The 21,825-nt window shown below is 48.4% G+C and overlaps 1 protein-coding gene across 6 annotated transcripts in view; it reads left to right on the top strand.

Annotated features, from left to right (window-relative positions):
- Nucleotides 1-11,885: 11,885 nt before the first annotated feature.
- The window catches only part of SLC36A2 (solute carrier family 36 member 2), a 34,262-nt gene continuing 24,322 nt past the window's right edge, over nt 11,886-21,825 (top strand). For 3 of the 6 annotated variants that reach the window (XR_005797714.1, XR_005797713.1, XM_040498108.1), the window contains exons 1-5: nt 11,887-12,216; nt 13,069-13,275; nt 16,227-16,317; nt 16,883-16,971; nt 17,518-17,613. Coding sequence is in view for 4 of the 6 variants with exons in the window: in XM_040498108.1 (XP_040354042.1) it covers nt 13,112-13,275; nt 16,227-16,317; nt 16,883-16,971; nt 17,518-17,613 (440 nt within the window). In the remaining 2 variants the exon portion in view is untranslated. Of the gene's footprint in view, nt 12,217-12,989; nt 13,276-16,226; nt 16,318-16,882; nt 16,972-17,517; nt 17,614-21,825 lie in introns of those variants that run through there. The other 3 variants (XM_040498144.1, XM_040498133.1, XM_040498123.1) reach the window with 3 other exon arrangements.

Here is a 21,825-nt window from a genome sequence, read left to right as displayed (position 1 = left end):
GGAAACAAAGCCGATGTCCACACAAAGATGTATTTGCAAATGTTCACAACAGCATTACTCATAATAGACCCAAAGCTGGATACAATCCAGATGTCCATCAACTGGTAAGTGGGTAAACTAAATGTGGCATATCCGTAGAATGGGATATCATCCAACAATTAAAAGGAACAGACTATTGATACATGCTACACTATGGATTAACCTCGAAAATATTATTCTAAGTGAAAGAAGCCAAATGCAAAAGACTACATATTGTGTGAATCCATTTATGTGAGAAGTCTAGAAAAGGCAAATTTACAGAGACAAAGAGCAGATAAATTATTGGTTAGGGCTGGGGGGTAGAACCAGGGATCAACTATAAATGGGCGGGAGGAGACTTTTTGGTGTGATGGAAATCTTCCAGACTGGCTTGTGGTGAAGATTGTACAACTATAGATTTACTAAAATCATTTAATTGTACGCTTGCAGTGGGTGAATTTTATGGTATGTAAATTATAACAATAAAGCTATTTAAAGATGGAATCTCTTCCTCTGCCCTCTCATTTACTGGCTGAGAGTCTTTTAGGAACATTAGAATAGAAGAGAAGGATACCTCCTTCAACCATTACCTCTTAAAAATCTCCTTTCAATTTTACGTTTTTCCGGCAACTCCTTTTTCCATCAGGAAAAAATGCATTAGAGATGTACGTCCAGTGGGACGGCCAGGAGAGATCTAAAACATTCATGGATGTTGTGCCAAAGTTAGCCAACTTAGGAAGGTGTGGAAACGTTAGCAGCTGAAGGCATGGTGGTTTAAACAGGTGTCATTGCTCTGGAGAAAGGAAATCCTTAGTCTGACGTGTTTTAAATCTCTAGGACTAAGTAATTTCACATACATGGTTTCTGATGCGACTGCTTTCGAATCACTGAGGCACTTGCAAAAATGTAGATTCCTAAATCAACAGTTTGCTGTGGGCCCCAGGAATCAGCATGTTAACCAGCTTCCCCGGTGGTTGTCCTGCCCCCTGAAGTTTGAGGACCACTGCTCCAGCCAGTAATGGTTACTCATTGGGTGGGACTGGAAGAATTTCACAGGGAACATGTCAAATGAGTCACAAAATTCAAGTTCGAATCCTGTAAAATAGCAGTGGGTTTCTGCAAGTGGAAGACTAAGAGGGCACGGAGTTCACGTTCAGAAAAGATTGATTGGCTTCTGTCAGAGGTTGGCAAACATTTTCTATGAAGGACCAGATAGTAAATATTTTAACCTTTGTGGGCCAGTCTCTGTTCATAACTAAGCAACTCTGCTGTTGTAGTGTGAAAGCAGCCATGGACAATGCACAAATGGAAGACCTGGCTGTGTTCCAATAAAACTTTACTTACAAAGATAGGCATCAGGATAGATTTGGCCAAAACAACGTCATAGTTTACCAATCCCTGCTTTCGGATGTCACAAAAGAGAGAAATCAAACAAGATCAGTATCAATTCTTAGCATCCCACTCATCTTGTAAGAAAGTACAAGTCATATAAAAAAAAAAAAAAAAAAAGAAAGTACAAGTCAATAAAGTCTCTTACTCTACAAAATCAGCAATGGAAACTCCATCTCTCCCATGTCAGAAGATGCACCCCACCCGGCTGGTGCTAGAATGACTCCTTTTAGTACAAAAGAGAGTGATGACTTTCGTCATGCTGCTGTTGACTGCCAACAATCTTCCTGCTGCCTACTACTGCCTGTTACACGTAGTGACAAATTCCTTAGCTATGTGGGCCTGTGGCTAAAGCTGGGAGGGAGGTTAAGGCTGACCTAGGAACAGACCTGTGGCTTTCTGAATAGAAGACTGAAACTTTGGGAATGAGGATTTCCTGGTTGTCCACCAGCACATGTGGACGTGTCATTAAACCTCTCTGGCCTCAAGTATCTCATCGGTAGCTAGGGGACTATAACCCCTCCCCTTCTTCCTCCCAGGTTGGTTGTTAACATCAATGGAATTCCGGATGGGTTAAGTCCTGGGGAACCATAGTCCTGTACCCACAAGAGCACCCTGCCTGGGTAAATATTAGCTGCCGGATCTCTCTCCTTGGCCCCAGTTACTTTCCTCTTTTTTTCTTCCTTAATGATCCTCACCTTTGAACAAGGAATCATAAGCAGGTAGAGGGGGAAAGACACCTCTGAAGTTAAATTTGAGATAGAAAATTATCGCCAGTTCTGTAGCATGTGTTTTACTGAATTTATGGCAGAGAGCTACAGCCAAGAAGACAGATTGACCACAACCTAAAACCCAGCAGTTAACCTCAGTATGGGAGGATTTTGTTGAACTGCTTCCTGCCTTGTCTTTGTATGAGTGGATGGGAGGGTGGCTCAAAGCTAGACTTCAGTGTCTGCATTTCTCCTTGCAAAAGTGCAGGGGGAGAGCCAGTCCTGAGAGGGGAATTGCAGGGAGGAGACAACAGAGGCATGTACTATGTGTGGCTCACAGCACTAAGAATGAAAAGGAATACACACTCCCTCTCCTCCTGGTGCTGATTGTCTCCTGCTCAGGGGGGACCTGGGTACTCCATATACTTGTCACTCCTCTGTTTTTCTTCTAGCACCTTATCAGACTCCCCACCCCATCCCCACCATATGCTTAACATACCCTTTTAAAATTTTGATTTTTGTTGCAAAAATGACATATATATCTTTAAAAATTAAAGCATTGAAATTAAAACGTGAAATTCTCACCCCTGCTTCCACCCCTGTGTCTCCACTTACACAGCTACAGTGTAGGAAGGACTATTATAAAGTCGTCCAGATCTTTGAATGCACGTACAAACATGGGTGTGATCTGTGTGTGTCTTAGTCCATTCACTCTGCTGTAGAAAAAAAGACTAGGTGATTCTAAACAACAGAACTTCAGTTTTCACAGTTCTGGAGGCTGGAAGTCCAAGATCAGGGTAGCAGCATGGTCAGGTGAGGCCCTTCTTGTAGGCTGCAGAATCCTCATTGTAGCCTCATGCGATAGAAGAGAAAAGGGAGCTCTCTGGGGCCTCCTTTATAAGGGTGCTAATCTCACTCAGGAGGGCTCTACCCTCATGATCGAATCATCTCCCAAGGGCTCCACTTCCTAATACCATCACATTGGGCATTAGGATTTCAACATTTGAATTTTAGGGGGACACAAACACTCAGACCATAGCAGTGTTTCTATATGCATGTGTATTTACGTATGGGTGGGTGCTTATGGTGGTATGTGTGGATGGCTTCTTATTTTTAGAAAAAAAAAGGGGGGGATTATATTATACTTAGTGTGGTGGGCATTTCGTATTTCACAATAACATGCCCTGAACATCCCTCCACATTAGTAGGTACAGATGTATTTGAATCTTTTTAACAGCTGCAGCGACATTTTCCTCAATAGAATTACAATAGTTTATTTCATCGGGATCCCCTTGATGTACGTGCAGGTGGTCTCCAACCTGTTGCTGGTACAGATAATGCTGCGGTAAACACCCTGGTGTCTAGCCGTGCAAGCATCTCCATAGGAGAGATTTCTAGAAAGTGCATTGCTGAGTTAAAGGGAATGTGCTTACTAAAATTTCGATAAATCTCACCAAGTTAACTTCCAGCGCTATGTCAGTGTTATTTTAAAGTGCCTGTCTCTGGGGCGCCTGGGTGGCTCAGTCGGTTGAGCGTCCGACTTCAGCTCAGGTCACGATCTCGCGGTCCGTGAGTTCGAGCCCTGCGTCAGGCTCTGGGCTGATGGCTCAGAGCCTGGAGCCTGCTTCCGATTCTGTGTCTCCTTCTCTCTCTGCCCCTCCCCCGTTCATGCTCTGTCTCTCTCTGTCTCAAAAATAAATAAACGTAAAAAATAAATAAATAAATAAAAAATAAAGTGCCTGTCTCTGATCAGTGGAGAGGTCTCACCATGCTGTCCCTTGCATTCCAGCACCCAGTGTTCAAGTTTTATTTCTCCTATGTGATGAGCATCTCTGTCTGCCGCCCAAGACCCATCCTCCCTTCCTCTGGTAATTGTTCCCTGATTATCCTTTGGAAAACCACTTCTGCCACCCGCCCTGTACATAGTTCTGAGGCCAACTCTGTCCTCCCCTCCAGGGATGAACGTATAACCCAATCATGGACCACCAGACTCACAGTGGCTGCTTCAGGCATGTGTGTGTGTCCCAATCTGCCTAATAGCAGCTAGTGCCAGGACTATTTCTAGAACTACTGAGAAAGAGGGAGAGTAGCCCCGAGTCACCCCTCCTTCTTGTCCTCCTACGGAAGCAGAGCTCAATCCGTCAACCCCAATCCCAGCTAAATGAGGGGGGGCCTAGGTGCAGGGCAGAGTCAGTTTCCCTGGGCCTACTTCTTCATATATAAAATGGGGAGGTTGGACTCTGTGTTCTCCAAGGTCATTTTGGCTCATGTGATTATGTCCAGAGAAGCACAGGGACTTGTCCAAAGTACAGATATTTTTCGAGGCAAGAGATCATTTCCTCCAGAATAGATGTTCTATAAACCAGACTTCATAAAATGAACACATCAGTATTTACCCAAATGAGTTGAAAGCTTATGTCCACATAAAAACATCCACACAGATGTCTATAGCAGGTGTGTTCACAAATGCCAAAGCTTGGAAGCAATCAAAATGCCCTTCAGGGGGCGCCTGGGTGGCTCAGTCAGTTAAGCGTCCGACTTCGGCTCAGGTCATGATCTCACGGTCCATGAGTTCGAGCCCCGCGTCGGGCTCTGTGCTGATGGCTCAGAGCCTGGAGCCTGCTTCCGATTCTGTGTCTCCCTCTCTCTCATCCTCCCCCGTTCATGCTGTCTCTCTGTCTCAAAAATAAATAAACGTTTAAAAAAAAATGCCCTTCAGTAAGCAAATGGATAAATAAATTGTGGTACACCCAGATAGTACAATACTATTCAACACTAAAAAGAAATGGGTAAGGTGCCTGGGTGGCTCCCCTGCTCAACTCTATCTATCTCTCTCTCAAAAAATGACTAAACATTTAAAAAAAAAAAAGAGGTCTATCAAGCCATGAAAAAACATAGAGGAACCTTAAATGGATATTACTTAGGGAAAGAAGTCAATGTGAAAAGGTTACATACTGAATGATTTCTATTACATACATTCTGGGAAAGGCCAAACTATGGAGACAGTAAAAAGATCAGTGGTTGCCAGGGGCTGGGGGGAGGGAAGGGTTGAATAGACAGAGGATTTTAGGACAGAAAAACTCTTCTGTATGATAATATAACGGTGGATACCTGTCATTGTACATCTGTCCAGACCCACAGAATGTACAACACCAAAGGTTGACTCTAACGTGAACTCTGGATTTGGAGTGATAATGATGTGTCAGTGTAGATTCATTGATTGATTGTAACACATGTCCCCCCCCGGTGGGGGATGTTGATAGTGGGGGGAGGCTAGAGGCTGTGAGCGTTTGGGGTCGGGAGGTATAATGAGAACAATCTACTTTCTGCTCAGTTTTACTGTGAACCTAAAACTGCTCTACTAATAATAAAACAACTTTTAAGACAACATCAGGTTTCGGTAGATAGTCCCTAAACTGAGAACCGTATTTTAGGTTCTTTTCCTGGCTCTGTCCCAAACACAGTGTGTCTTTGTACATGATCATTTCCCCTCTTTGAGCCTGGGTTTCACGACCTACAGAATGAAGAAACTACTCTATGCTTCAGGTTCTATGAGCCTCTGACATTCTAAGAATAAAAAGGGAGGAAGGAAAGAAGGAGAGAGACAGACAGGCAGAAGGTGAAGGGGGAAGTGGCAAAAGGAGGGGAAGGGGAAGGAAAATGGGACAAAACAACCACAAAGTCATCAAGTGGTAGATAAGGAACTAAGGAAGAAGTCAAATTGAACCAGAGGCATCAGCAGTATCTGTATTGGGTAGATATGACAAGGAAAATGGGTTGTCCCAGAAGCTGTGTCTGCGGCTTTAGTTGGAATGAGACAAGCTCTAATGCCCCAAGGGAGACAGTTACATTTATTTGATGGGCACTAAGTGAGAGGGAATTGTGTGCACACCCATGTGCTAGGTACACTAACCCAGCCAGGGAAAAGAAATGTCTATATATAAACACTATGTGCTCAACGGTCTACAGTTTGCTTCTAAAGTCAGACAGATATGGGTTTGCTGACTGGCTGTGTAAGGTAATCAGGTGAAAGATGGCCCCAAAGATATCCACATCCCAATCCCAGAAGCTGTGATTGTCACTTTATATGGCACTTTGCAGATATGGTTAAATCAAGACTCTCAAGATGAGGAGACGATCCTGATTATCTAGGTGGGCCCTAAATTAATCACAAGTATCCCTCTAAGAGGGAGGCAGAGGGAGATGTGATGATGACAGACAAAAGAAAACTACGTGACAGACACAGAGTCAGAAAGAGAAGTCACTACATGAAAATGCAGGAAGGGCCAGGAGCCAAGGGAGGCAAGGAACATAGCTCTAGAAGCCGGAACAGACGAGGAAACGGACTTCCCCTGGAGCCTCCGGAGGGCCTGGGGCCCTGCCAACACTCAACGTTAGCCCATTGAAACTGATTTTAGGCTGGCATCCAAAGCTCCAAGGGCATAAGTTTGTGATGTTTCCAGCCACCAAGTTGGTGGCAGTGTCTTAAGGCAGCCAAAGGAAACTGATATAAGCAGGGCAAGGACTTTACCTCTCTGAGCCTTATTCCCATCTGTTAAATGCAAATACATTCATTCATCAAATGTTTTTTGAGAACCTATCGTGGGCTGGCCCTACGCACTGGGGATTCCAGGTGCCCAAGGCCTTCCTATTTTCATGGAGCTTAAATTCTAGTGTGAGGAAGCAAGAGCACAAGCAAGACCATTACATACAGTGCGAAGCAACATGAGAGTAAACGGTGGGTGTGGGACACAGTTACTGGGTGGCCGAGGGCACTTGCTTTGGACCCGGTGGTCAGGGGAGGGCCTCGGAGGAGAAGAAACTCGAGCTAAGACCAAGGGGCCAAATGCACAGGATTAACGGTGAAGGCACTGGGAGCAGAAAATGCTTATCTCCAAGGAGAAAAGGACAGAGTTTATTAGAGCACAAAAAGGCAGCTGGCGTGGCTGGGTGTCCTGTTCTAGAGAGAGGGGCAACAAGGCGAGGTTGGCAGGACGGCAGGGCCCAGAGCGTGCAGGGCCTTGCGAGCCACGGTGAGGAGTCTGGATTGTATTCTCGGGGCAGTTCAGGGCAGGGGGAGGTTGTAGGCAGGGGAGGGGCATCACCACTGGCCACTGTGAGGACAGATTTTAGGTGGGGAAGAGCAAGGCAAGGAAACTGCCCAAGGAGCTCCCACTGCCTTTCAAGGGGGGAGGTGGTACTGGCTCGGAGGAGGGAGAGGGCAGTGAGGATGAAGGGTGCCGGGAGTGTGAAGTAACATGATGAGTGTTGAGTACCTGGCACATAGGAAAGGCCCATTAATGGAAGCCTTCCTTACCGTATTATTATCATCAGCACCATCATCGCTATTCGCGTCTACTGAAAGCAAAGGGAACACGACTCACTCCGTATAGTATGAGCGGAGATAGCCCTGCAGCAGCTGGAAGAGGCCCCATGGTGTCCTTCCTCATTCCTGTCCTCCAGGAGAAGCCACTTCTGAAGCCACTTTCTCCCCCTCCCTGACCCATCTACCTCTCCCCCCCCCCCCACAAGCCCATAATCCTAGAAATGGGTCAGAGCCCACGGCCGCTTACACAAACACATTCTTAGGCCATCTAGGAGCTCTGAGGGATAGTTTTTAATATTAAAAATGGCATGGTAAGCCTGGTGGACCTTTGCAGATTAGATCTGATACAGTTTTTTCATCTGTAATTAGATCTGTGTGCTCCTCGAAGTATCATTGTTTGGGCCTTTGTCTGTCTGTCTGTCTGTCTCGGTCATACACACACACCTCCATCGCCACCAGCAGCCCGACAGCCCAAGCCCCCATTGTCTCTCACTTGGTCCGCAGTCACCTCCTCGGTGTCCCCCAGCCTCTGTCTTGCTCTTCACTCACCTCTTCTCCACACAGATCTTCCAGAGCATACTTCGAATAACATCCAGACCGTTTGCCAGGACCTGCACCCCCGCCCCCCACCTGCCTGTGCCTTTGTCTGGCCTCTGTCCCCTGCACTGCCACAACTCCCCTCCCTGGCCCCCTTCCACACTCTGCTGTGCCCTCCCCTGGGCCCCCCCTCCCTTCCCAGCTCTGCCTGGAACACACTGTCAGCCGTCTCTCTGCCCCTGTCCCCAGTTTTCCCACAGCTGGCCTCTTCTCTTCTTTTTTGGTTCTTGGCTCCAGGGCCACCTTCTCAAAGTCCTTCTCTGACAAATTTACCTAGATTGTCTCTCACTTCCCACCACCCTTATCTTCCTTCAAGGCGCTGACCACAGTTTACCACTATCTGTTTCTCCTTTGTTGTCTGGCTCCCATACTAGGCAGGTTGTCACTGACGGAATGTTTGTGTCTCCCAACATTCAGATGTTGAAGCCCTAACTGCCACCCCAGGATGGCTGTATTCTGAGATGCCTCTAAGGCAGTAATTAAGGTTAAATGAGGTCACAAGGGTGGGTCTCTGATCCAATAAGATTAGTATTCTTCTTCTTACTAGTTTTTTTAACCATTTATTCTGTTTTCGAGAGACAGAGAGAGACAGTGTGAGAGGGGCAAGGACAGAGAGAAAGAGGGAGACACAGAATCCGAAGCAGGCTCCAGGCTCTGAGCCATCAGCACAGAGCCTGACGCGGGGCTCGAACCCACAAACCGCGAGATCACGACCTGAGCTGAAGTCGGACACTTAACCAACTGAGCCACCCAGGTGCCCCAAGATTGGTGTTTCTATAAGAAGAGACACCGGAGAGGGACCTCACTCTGTCCACACACCACACCAAGGAGAACCATGGGAGACCATGAGGAGAAGGCGGCTGGCTGGCTACAGACCAGGAGGAGAGCTTGCACCAAGCACTGACCCTGCCAGACCTCGATCTAGGACTGCCAGCCTCCAGAACTGTGAGGGAGTAAATGTCTGTGCTGTATCTGCCCAGCCTGTGTCTTCTGTCCTGTGGCTCCAGCTAAGACACAGATGCTTGTTTGCCTATGAGGGACATAGCAGTTGGCACGTGGCAGGGACTTGGTAAATATCAGTTAAAGGAAGGAGCGAAACTTCTCCTCTGTGCTGCATTTCAAGGTGTCTGGGAAATGGTGAAAGCATCAGGGCTTGGAAATCAACGGACCTGGACTGGGTCATAGTCTTGGCCCTGCCATGGCACCACCATGAACTCGTTGTGTCTCTTCCCTCTCTGAGTCCCAGTCCCCTGATCGGTAAGGTAGTACAACTCAACAAGATGACCTTTTGAGTTCCTTCTAGTGAAAAAATGACATAAGAAAAAGAGCTCCCCTCTCTGGGGTGCTGACGGTGAGTGGGGCACTCACTGTACTTGTCCCTTTTCTCTGCTGCTCCTCCCTCCTGCCTAGAGAGGGAGAGACACCCATGTCGTCAGCATGTCACAGGTGAGAAACCCCAGAGCAGTCCCCACCAGAAAGGGAAGGAGTGCTCTTAACATCAAAAGACATTGTCCTTTATCCTGAGATTATGTCCTTCCAGCTTTTAGAGACCGAAATATTCTTTCTTTTAGGAAATGACAACCCTTTTAAGGTACTTAGAAAAATGAGAATTTGGCCATCTATGCCAGTCCCTAGAATTCATTTGGAAATTTGATAGCTGTATGAAATCCCGAAGTCTTGAGCCACATAAATTATGTATATGGAAAGGTGTTTTTTTAAGTTTATTTATGCTGAGAAAGAGAGAGAGACAGTGAGCACAAGCAGGGGAGGTCCAGAGAGAAGGAGAGACAGAATCCCAAGCAGGCTCTGCACCATCAGCGCAGAGCCCGACGTGGGGCTTGAGCTCACGAACTGTGAGATCACGACCTGAGCCGAGATCAAGAGTTGGACGCTTAACTGACTGTGCCACACAGGCACCCCTGGAGGGGTTTTTCCTAATTATTATTATTTTGGAATTTCTGCTATGCATTAAGCATAATCAGGGCACACAGGGATAAATTACAGCTTCAGAGGCACATTCCAAGAGGCCTGGATTCATATCAGAGCTCAGCCTGTAGTACCTTAGGCAAGTGAAGTAACCTCCTTGAGCCTCGATTTCCTCATCTGTAAAGTGGGGGTGATAATAGTGCCTTCCTTATGTAATCTAGACACTTAGTCTAGATTTAGGCACAGAGAATAGACTCCATCCACGAGAATGACAATTATCACCATTGTCATGCAGTCAGTGAGAAAGTCACAGTGGTCAGCCAGTGACTGTGAAGGGCTCCCCGGGGAACAAGGCCGGGCAAGAATTCCCATCTGGGTAGGAGTTTCAGTGTTGTTTCTGGAGTCTCCAACTCCCCCCGCCCCAAAGGACTACTTTGTGTTCATTTCTACCAAGTTGCACGACTCCACGCAAGGCCCTTCCCAGCCCTCTGCCTCGGTTCTCTAATCTGTTAAAGGGGCGCAATTACTTTTACCCCATTGCACAGTGGAACTCAAACTCCGGCCGGTAGTGGAACCACCCGGGGAAGTGGGTCTAAATGCAAAGGCCCAGATTCTCCCGACTTCAATGAGTCAGAGTCTCTCTGTGCTTTAGCACCTCCCCGAGATGCTTCTGATACCCTCCAGCTTTCCAAACTGCCATCAAAGAATCAAAGAAACAAGGCCCTCTGTTTACTGTAAAGGGTCAGAAAAGATGATTATCACTATTTAAGTCCCATTTATTCCACCCTCTATGGAGATGCCGAGTGAGTAGCTGCTTGTGTCCCAACAAGGGAAGCTGGGTGTGCAGCTCAGCATCCCGTGGGGATGAAAAACACAAGCCCTGGGGTCCTCGGCACTTTGGAAATCCCCTACCACTTTGTATCCTTTTCACAAAGCGGGGACAGAGAGAGAAGCAATACCTTTCCCAGCATCACTGCAGATTCGTGGTTAAGAGCCACCGTGGAACCAAGAGCTACAGGTGCCTGGGCCAGTGTCAAAGGGCTTGTTTGGAGGGCCCTCCCCCCATCCTGGAAGAAGACCTCTGGCCAGCTGGCAGGTGGCACAGCAAGGTGGAGGTCTATGGGCAGCACTCTGCCAGTTTCCTTTTAGCTGAGGATGCCTGGGAAGAGCCCCAGTAAAGTCCCGGATTCCAGCAGCTCCTTTCCCAAAGGTCCGAAGACGAACTCAGGCATCTCACAACCTGGGGAGGAAAACAGGAACTGGCCCCATATCCAAACATCTCAAGCTCCTTGACAATCTTATTTCTCCATCTTGTTGCTTAAGCGGGCACACAGATCTATTGGTGGGGTGAGAGCCGAGATTAGCATCGAATTGTAGAGTCTCCGTGCTGCAGCTGGACAGACCAGAGGCTGCAGCCTGCTGTCCCCACAGACGGTGCCAGACTAGCGAAGAGAGGGCGTTTCTCAAACCACAGCAAGTGTCTCAGTCGATTCAGGGCAAGAAGCTTAAGGGTGGGGCCGGGATTCAAACCAAGGGGTCAATGTAGTGGTCAGGGCCACAGGCCTCAGAGACAGAAAGATCTGGCTGGGTAGATTTGGGACTCTGCCCAGGATTGGCTGTGACCTCGGGCATGCTATTCTTTACCTCTCTAAGCCTCAGTTTCCACATCTGTAAAAACAAAGTGGCAATGCTCCCCAGAGAGGTAGCCAGGTTTTTTGGAGCCTGACGATTAAGCCACTTGGTGGGTGGGGGGTGTCGGTAAGGGGTGGAAAGGGCCTCTTTCGGAATAAGAATACAAAATTACAAATTCAAAATTGCACCCAGGACCTTGGAAGGAGTCCCGTGGAAGGGAGGGCCCGGACAAATCTGTCTCAGACGCCACCAGTTAGCTGAGAGATCATTGGAGCAAAGCCTTTGGCCCATGAGATGATGGTACAGGGAGCGGTGTGGCTTGAGTAAAATGCTATAATTTTGAAGGAAGGAGGAAATCTTGGCCTGTTCATCTGTCACTGAAGCAGAGATAATGACAGAGCTTGGAACACTAGAGAAACCCCCTCAAGGCCTTCTTTAGCTACGGAGTTCAATCCTGAATGTCATGTGCGACCTTAGGCAAATCACGTGCTCTCCAGGCGCCAGTGTCCTACCCAGTGAAATGTGGCTGGGGGTTGTTACAGTCTCTGCCTTTTCCAAAAGAACCCTCACGGCTCTCTCCCTGGAGCTCCACAAAAGCTAAGAAGCTTCTGGAGGTGGGTGAGTACTGGCTCTTTTTTCTCCCAACTTTTCCCAAGAAAGGGAAGCACCCGGAAGGAGGCCTTACCACAGATGTCAGCCAGTGGGAAGTGGAGCCCCCAACCTGGGATGAATAAGGAGATGGGATGTATAGGATTCCCTTGGAGACAGAAATAAGGTGTTAGTTAAAAAGCCTGCCGGGTGGCTTAGATGGTTAGGCAACGGACTTCGGCTCAGGTCTTGATCTCGTGGTTCATGAGTTCGAGCCCCGCATGGGACTCTGCTGACAGCTGACAGCTCAGAGCGTGGAGCCTGCTTCAGATTCTATGTCTCCCTCTCTCTTTGCCCCTCCCCCACTTGGCGCACGCGCAAGTCTCTATTTCTCCCTCTCTCAGATTCTATGTCTCTCTCTCTCAAAAATAAATAAAAACATTAAAAAACAAAAAAAAAGCCTGACGAGTTGGGCTCTGGTCCCTACTCTGTCACTTTCTAGCTATATGATCTCAGGCAGGTCCCTTTAGTTGGGTCTGATTTCCTTGGCATTTAATTTATAGGATGAAATGAGAAAATGTAGGCAAAGCACTCAGGAGAACATCTGTCTCTTAGTGAAGGGCTTCATAAATGTGAGTTCTTAAAATAATGGGTATTGCAGTCACTGGTGCAGGTGAGGTGGGTAACTCCCCTCCCAGATCCCTTCCTGCCTGTCCTGCTCCAGCCTCTCTTGCACTGGGCTCCTTGGGGCAGGACGAGTGCGCTCCGGGGGAGGTGGGCGGGTCCTCATTCCAGCTCCGCCAGAGCCTGCTGAGGCAGGAGCCAAGCCGCTGAGCTGCGGGTTTGCACCTGACAGATACCTCCCTGCTTGCCTCCTTCCAGAGCAGACCTCCTCATCACCCGGAGCCCTCTCTCGGAAACAGTCATGCCCGTGACAAAGAGTGCCGGGGGCCCCCAGGGAGCCGTTGACCTCAAACTGGACCTCAGGTACCCACCCAAAAGTGCCAAGAGGCTGCACAGCAAGGACTCCAGTTTCTGGGATGGACACCCTTCCGAGTCGCCAGGCTTAGAGAAAACCACAGGCATAACGTGAGTGCTCTTTTCTGCCACCCCCATTTCTGCCTTCGAGCCCGGACGCTTGCCTTGGCAAAAACCCTCGAGTGGCTGCGTCTGACCCCCACCCCATTGTGCAGATGGGAAAACCAAGGTCACAAACGGAGCAGTCAGAGACTGGGTCCAGATGAGAGCGGAGACTTGTGGTCCCGCCCTCCACAGGTGCAGATGGGGACGTTAAGGCCTAGTTACCCCAGGCCACGCACTGGGCCATTGGCAGGAGGGGCGCTAGAATCCAGTGCTGGCCCTACGTCAGGTTTGTTCCTGGTCAATCCTGACCATTGGGAAGTGGGGCAGAATCCCCAACTTCTCAGAGGAGAAGGTGAGATCTGGGCTTAAAACCACAGTGGCCTCACCGACAGCCACGCCTTACCCACCACCCACCCCATCCTCAAGCTACCCTGGCCTCTACTTCGGCGTCTACTTCAATGGTGAGGACATCAAAAGCACAGTATGAGGAAGACTTTCTTCCACCTCCTTGGGGTGTGTTTGGGAGTGGAGGGGGCTTGGAAACCATGACAAGGAAGGGTCTGCAGAAGGAGTTTAGGTGGGGAAGCCAAGCTACGGGGCTCAGCAACCTCGGCGTCCACCACTCAAGCAGAGTGGCCAGTCCACTTAGGAAATGTGGGTGAGGTGGCGTGGTGGAGAGTGCCGCCGCTTCAAGAGAACCTGTTGACCCCACTGGTGTAGTAGAAAAAACACCTGCGTTTACCTTGTGATTCTGCACCTTCCCTTCCCCAAGCCTCAGTTTTCCCCATATGCAAAATGGGGCTAATTTGGCCTCAGCACGAATTTAGAGAGGCTGCCTGTGGGAATTACACCTGAAGGGAGGGGACGAGCAGCGGGGAGGGCGAGCAAATCTCCTTTCCATTGCTGCCCAGGACCCTGTGGACACAATGACTCCACCAGACAGGGCTCAGCTGCCCCGGGGGCTAATCCTGGGGGCTGTGAATTCCTGACACTGAGGGTGAACTCTCCAGGCCTTGGGGCCATCCACTGCTGAGTAGGGATATTTCTCAATCCAAGGCCTTCGGGGGAATAGACTAGCTCTCACGTCCTAAACCGACACGTGGTTTGGAGGCAATTTCAACTACTCAAGAATCAAAGAAATAAAAGCATGAGAGAAGTAGAGGGATCCTCTGTGGCTTTTGGAGTGAAAGAGAAACAAGTCAGGCAAGCATGGAACTCAGGTCAGCTCTCCCGAGTTCACATTCCCACTTAGCTACTAACTGGCCTGAGCAAGTGACGGAACTTTCTCTGTGCCCCACTTTCTTTTCTGTGAAATGACATTTCACTCCTCCCAGGATGGCTGCAGAGGTGATTTGTACATAAAGCCCTCAAGTACAGCACCCTTAAAAGCTGGATGCTGTGAATCCCAGAAAGGTCCAAGGTCAACAAATGAGTTAGGGCCATAAATCATGGGTCTCCTGCCTCCCAGCCCAGTGCTTTGCCCAGCTCACCCCACTAAGTTTTTAAGTTGGCTGGGTAGCCCAAAGTTAAATTCTGATTTCCTAAGTCCTTTGGTTAGAAATGTCTAACGTGACCTACTGACCCTTTCCTTGTTGCAAAACAAGCCTATTATTGGAGAGCCGGCACAAGTGCTCAGTCAGCGATGCTGACACCCACAGGGAGAGAGGAAGGCACCCGACTCTCCGCCCTCTTTCCCCCTCAATTGTTCTCTTTAACCCTTAACAAATGGATGGGCAGATCCTTGGAAAGCTACAGGATCTAGGGATTAACATAAAGATGAGGGTGGTTGGGGCAATCCTTTAAAAATATCATTCGTCCCAACATTCCAACATTTGCAGAGGCTTAGCAAAGTAGACGAGTTGCCCAAGATGACACAGCTAGTTAAGTAGTGGCCTTGGGATTTAATCCCGGGTTCATCCAACCTCAGAGACCAGGCTCCTTCCAGAATACATCACAGTCAGTGTCCTTGCTGGAAAGCTCCCGTAGGGTACTTCCAGTGTTTCTAAAGTTGTGGATGTGAACCCAACACCCACCTTGGTTTAACCTGGTCCACGTACAAAGAGGTATAGCAATAGATTGTTTTGTAATTCACCTCCCTGGAACTTAGCCCTGATGGTGTCCTTCACACAACCTTCCCTTCTGTCTTAAAGAAGGGGTCTGAGTTTTTGGTTTTGTTTTTGTTGGGGGTTGAAGGAAGCAAGCCACTCCCTAGCTTGATGTCCTGGCCTGAGGGGCAAAAGAAATTCCTCTGGAGCCCAGTCTTCAAATGATCCTGTCTCAATAGACCCCATCTGGAGACCCAAGTCATCTGACCTATTTATTCAGAAGTCACCATGATTTCTCTTTACTGCCAGCCCTTTTCCCTTTTCTCTGAGTTCAGTCCTATTTCAGCTACTAGTTCTCTGACCTTGGATCATTCCCTTTCTGGGCTTCTGTTTCCTCGGTTATGAAATAGCATTATCTCTTTATGCATCTGTCTGGGCCTATTTCTAGGAGGCAGTCCAGTGAAAGTGGGGTAAAGAACAAGGACTCTGAGGCAGTTCTGGGTTCAAATCCTGACTCCCTAGTCTATCTTTGGACATATCGTTAAAAAAAAAAAAAGATCTTTGTGCTCAGTTTCCTCATCAGCAAAATAAAAGCAATAACCTACTTCCTAGTCTTGACAAGGGGTTAAATGAGGTAATATGGGTAAAGTACTTAGCATAGTGTCTATTATATACTGAATATTAGAATCGTATACACTGAGTGTTAGCTGCTAAAACCAGAAGAGTTTTGGCAAACTGAGATGGTTGGTTACCCCACAGGAAACCCAGAGGTGCCAGTCAAGGCCATGGGGACCGAGAGATGGCCGGGAGCCCGCCTATCCAGCTGAACTCTGGTGTTGGCATGCTGTGAGAGGAGCCTGTTGGACCTCCTCACCTTCAAACACCTACACCCTCATGTCTCTTCTCCTTTAGAGCATTCCAGACTTTGGTTCACCTGGTAAAAGGCAACATGGGCACAGGGATCCTGGGACTTCCCCTGGCTGTGAAGAATGCGGGCATCCTGGTAAGAGGGGCTGCTGGGGGGGGGGGGGGGGCGGACCAGTATGACTGGATTGTAGAAGGGAAGTGGGAGGAGAGGCTCTAAGGGTTTTCAGTGGCTTGCAATGAGCAGTCTTTCTGGGAGGCAGCTGGGTCCAGACTTAGAGTCTAGACATCTAGCCAGGGCTTGAGTTCTGGCTCTGCCACAGACTCTGAGTGGCCTTGGCCACTCTGTCCCTTCTCTGGGACTCCGTTTTCTCCCTTGTAGGACGCAGAGGTTGGACTATGACTAGTTTTCCAGTTGTGTCCTATGGAGCACTAGCGCTCAGTAGGGGGTCTCAGAAGGAGCCCCCTACTCCCACCACAACACCCACTGGAATTGCTTTAGGTACTTTATCGGAGTACCACTTGAGATTATACTCGAAAGAATAGCTGTTGCTGCTTTAGCAAGCAGGGACTTGCAAAGCAGTTTGCTGGAAAGGCCCTCGAGTGCTGAATGGCGTCTGTGCTACCAGGCATCTCCTTGCAGTGCTCTTCATAAGTCCATCCTCTTCTCTCTTCCCATTTCCCTTGACTCCCCCTTCTTCCAGATGGGCCCGCTCAGTTTGCTGGCAATGGGCTTCATCGCCTGCCACTGTATGCACATCCTGGTCAAGTGTGCCCGGCACTTCTGCCACAGGTAAGGAGAACAGCATCCTCCCGGTGATTCCTTTAGATACTCGGGTCTCAGGGACCTCCCAGAAACCTCCTAAATAAGCCAGAGTTCTGAATTTCGTCCAAGAAGGCCAAGGAAAAGAGAAAAGCAGTGGGACAGGGATCTAAGGCAAGGCTCTGCCATATGACTCAATAGGTGATATTGATCAGGCCACTGGGCTTATCTGCTTGGCTCATCTGGAAATCAGGCATAAACAATCCATGCCTAACCCTGCCTCAGAGAACTGTGAAGAGAATCCACTGGGATCATGGACTTGAAAACTACTGTGCCCACGTGAGGTATGCATTATTACCCTTGTCATGTAGTAACCACCCCACTTGACAGGGAAGGAACACAAGCCACCCAAGAAGTACCTCCAGGCGTCTAAGTCTGAACTAGGACTTGGGTCTCTGCCCCAGTGTTCTTTCCACTCTAGCGGGGTCCTGCCTTGCTGTGTGTCTCCTGACTTTTCAGTACATGATCTTAGGTTAAAGTGCCTCTTGGTAACTGTGTGTGTACTTTCTCCCACAGGCTTAACAAGCCCTTCATGGACTATGGCGACACAGTACTGCACGGACTGGAAGCCAGCCCCAGCGCCTGGCTCCGGAGCCATGCCCACTGGGGAAGGTACCTTGTGCTTGCTTTACCTGAAGTGGAGTAAGGTACAGGAGGAGGACATGTGTGGCTGTCAGGGATGCCTTCTTCCCTGGAAATCTGTCTCGTGTGGCACAGAATACTGGACCTTTCCACATGGACGGGGTTCATTGGCAATCTTCCCGATCCAGCCCCGCTCCTTGTATACCTCCAGTGACAGGGTGCTCATTCCTTTGTCTTGCAGCTTTAATACTGTTTGCTTATTTATTAAACTGCATTTGTCCAATTGTACTATGTACTAGGCCCTGGAAATACTGTGGAGAGCAAGGCAAGGAGTCTTTGTTCTCAAAGAACCCATAATCCAGTGGCAAAGACAAGCGTTGTACAGTTTAGGAGACAGTCACTTAATAACCACTGGGATAAGTGTGATGAAGGAAAGAAATACTAGTTTCTGGGGTGCTTTGGGTGGCTCAGTTGGTTAAGCACCTGACTCTTGATTTTGGCTCATGTCAGGATCTCACAGTTTGTGAGTTTGAGCCCCACATCGGGCTCTGTGCTGACAGTGTGGAGCCTGCTTGGGATTCTCTCTCTCCCTTTCTGTCTGTCCCTCTCCCACTCATGCTGTGTATCTCTCTCTCTCTCTCTCTCTCTCAAAGTAAATAAATAAAATTTAGAAAAAAAGTTAAAAAAAATACCAGTTGCTACCGGGCAGGTAAGGAGATGCGCGTGAGCTCATGTGGGCTGCCTAAGATGGAACAGTTGAGATGAGCCCAGAAGGGAAGAATTCTTGAGTATGAGGAATTACCTAGGGGAAGTGGGCAAGAGCCTGGACGGCCTTCCAGGAAGAAGGAAGAGCAGGGTGTGAAGGTCTGAAGCACGAAAGTATGCATGACAGTTTCAAGGCACAGAAATACTTAGGTAGCTTGAGGGCAGAGAATCAAGGAGATGACACTGAGGAATGACCCAGGGGCCCAAGCAACCTGTACCTTTTAGACCCTCCTAAAGGCTTTGTTCTTTTCTTCAAAACAACCAGGAAGCCACCGGAGTGTGTTAATCAGGCAAATGATCATATTTGTATTGTTTAAAGATCTCTCTGGCTTTGGAACGCCTGGGTAGCTCAGTCCGTTAAGTGTCTGACTCTTGAGTTCAACTCAGGTCATGATCTCATGGTTTGTGGAATCAAGCCCCACGTCGAGCTCTGTGCTGCCAGTGCAGAGCCTACATGGGATTCTCTCTCTCTCTCTCTCTCTCTCTCTCTCTCTTTCTGCCTCTCTCCCACTCCCACTCTCTCAATCTCTCTCTCAAATAAAAAAATTAAAAAAAAATTTTTTAATGTTTATTTATTCTTGAGACAGAGAGAGAGCACAAGCAGGGGAGGGGCAGAGAGACAGGGAGACACAGAATCCAAAGCAGGCTCCAGGCTCCGAGCTGTCAGCACAGAGCCCAATGTGGGGCTCGAACTCACAAACTGTGAGACCATGACCTGAGCTGAAGTCAGACACTTAACCAACTGAGCTACCCAAGTACTCCATAAATAAAAAAACATTTTAAAAAATCTTTTAAAAAAATCTTCTGTTAAGAGAATACATTGTAAGCGAGCAACCGTAGATTTAGTGAGACCCATGAGAAGGCTATTGACAATATCAAGGCAGATAGCAGTGACAGCTGGGACCAAGCTGGTGGCAATAGGGATGGGGAAAAGTGAATTTGGTTATGCTTTGGACTGTGGACTGTGGGAAAAGGAAAGGCAAGGTTGACTCAGATTTCTGAGGACTTCCGTTTTGGACAAGTTGAGTTTGAAGTTCAAGTGGAGATGGCAGGTGGGTAGTGATATATATGGATTTGAACATATCTTCATGCAAGAGATACAGAACTGAAGTCATCAGCCATGGTGGCAGAGGTCAGAAGAGGTCCCTCAGGGAGAATTGATCGTGAGAAGAAAAGGGAAGAAAGACCAAGACGTCAAGGACCCTTGGCTGTGCTGAAGTCCTCCTCCGGCAACTCCTGTCTTTTGCTTTCAGGGGTGACACTGACAAGTCAACCCCTTCCATTCTGTGGTACTTGGAGCTAAATCTACTCTTCCGTTTTTGTTTTCAGACCTGTCCCCACCCTGTCTGCGTACTCTTTTCTGAGCACCATGTATGCCAAAGTCGCTGTTGAATTCGGATACCCTACACCATTACAGTCCCTGCGCTGTGCCCTCTCATGTAATGTAGTCGACAGACCATCATGGGTCTGGGGCCTCCTTAGGCCCAAAGCCTGTTCACATACTGAATCAATAAATTCAGCCTCTGAGCGGACGAGGGAAGACTTTGGGACGATAACCAGAACTTTACCAGAGTGTGAGCCAAGAGGAGGCTTCCCCTATCACTTACCCCTCAAATCCTTGTACTCACCATGGGACATATTAAGCAGCATTTACCTGGCTGGCTCAGTCAGTAGAAGATGCGACTCTTAACCTCAGGGCCATGAGTTCAAGCCCCACACTGGGTGGAGGCTCATAGAGCCTCCCTCTATGAGCAGGAGAGGGGCAGAGAGAGAGGGAAACACAGAATCTAAAGGAGGCTCCAGGCTCTGAGCTGTCAGCACAGAAGCTGACACAGGGCTCGAACTCACAAACCATGAGATCATGACCTGAGCTGAAGTCGGACTCTCAACCGACCGAGCCACCCAAGTGCCCTGAGCCTAGTTAAAATTAAAATGAAGTTAAAGCAGCTTTTCCTGCTCTTCTTGGGGCTCTTGCTCCACGAATCATCCCCTCTCCTATAACTTGAACTTCTATTTTGATCCGTGGTCTCTTCCTCTCAACATTTAAATGCACTCATGGGGGCGCCTGGGTGGCGCAGTCGGTTAAGCGTCCGACTTCAGCCAGGTCACGATCTCGCGGTCCCTGAGTTCGAGCCCCGCGTCGGGCTCTGGGCTGATGGCTCGGAGCCTGGAGCCTGTTTCCGATTCTGTGTCTCCCTCTCTCTCTGCCCCTCCCCCGTTCATGGTCTGTCTCTCTCTGTCCCAAAAATAAATAAATGTTGAAAAAAAAAAATAAATGCACTCATGCACTGCCATCTTAAAAATAATGAAATAAACTCATAAAGTTTCCTGGACCTCACGCCATCCTCCAGCAACCGTCCTATCTTACATTCAGCAGCTGCTTTTTCAGCAGATATGTACTGAATGCCTGCAGTGTGTCAGGATGTGTTCTAGGCAATGGGTCTACAGTGATGAATGGAAGGAATGGGCCCATCAAGCCCAGACTCACACTTAGCTCCGTGAAAGAACAGCACACCCTCTGACTTTGCTTCCGTACATCTGGTTCACACCACTTCCGTGGGTCACCTAGATTTTCTGCCCTTACACTTCTGTTGACGCTCTTTCCACCAGTGTCCTAAAAGGCCTCTTTATTGCACCTTCTTTGCCCTAGAGAGCCTCTCAACAGCGTGGGTACAATTGGCTATTCTCTTCTTCAAACATTCTCTCTTCCCTTGGCTGCTACTAAACCCTCTCCCCACTCCTAGTTTCCCACCTACCTCTCTGGCCAGTCCTTTGCTTTCATTGCAGGCTCCTTTGTTTCTGTCTCCCCTTTAAATATTGGTGTTTTCTAGGGTTTGGAACTCTGCCGTCTCTTCTCCTCCCCCCACACACTCCCCAGCACTGACCTGCCTTCTCAAGACCTTATCCACTACTGACAAATCAGCAGTTCCAGACCCTATGTAAGGGTCTCCTTATATATAAGTTGTCTATATGAGTGGTCTCCTGAATGTCTCTTCTAGGAACCTCAGACTCAATAATTCAGTTACTGAATGTGTCAATTCATGCCCTTCTCCTAAAACCTGTTCCTTCCTTCCAGTTCGTCTTGTTGTCTGAGCCAAAGCCCATCAGTCACCTTTCATCATTTCCTTTCCCTTTCCCCCAGATGTAGGTGGTCAACAGGTTATTTAAGTTCTAGATCCCTGGTCCGCCTTAAAATGCTTTAATGCCTTTGTCTTTGTCCAGGCTGCTGGACACCTCTGTTCTTGTAAGAATCTCCTATCCAGTCTTCCCATCCTGAGTCTTGCCCCCTCCAATGGATTCCACACGGCCAGAGAAATCTGCCTGATTCCTCTGCTGAAATGCTTTCCTCACTTCTTCCTCTCCATCTCCTCCTCCTCGTCTTCTTTTTTAAAATATCTCTCTTTTGGGGCGCCTGGGTGGCGCAGTCGGTTAAGCGTCCGACTTCAGCCAGGTCACGATCTCGCGGTCCGTGAGTTC

Source organism: Herpailurus yagouaroundi, unplaced genomic scaffold, assembly GCF_014898765.1.
Source record: "Herpailurus yagouaroundi ecotype Mexico unplaced genomic scaffold, PumYag 29, whole genome shotgun sequence".
Classification (NCBI taxonomy): domain Eukaryota; kingdom Metazoa; phylum Chordata; class Mammalia; order Carnivora; family Felidae; genus Herpailurus; species Herpailurus yagouaroundi.
Note: the sequence above shows the minus strand (reverse complement) of the source record. Positions and strands in the feature narration are given on the sequence as shown.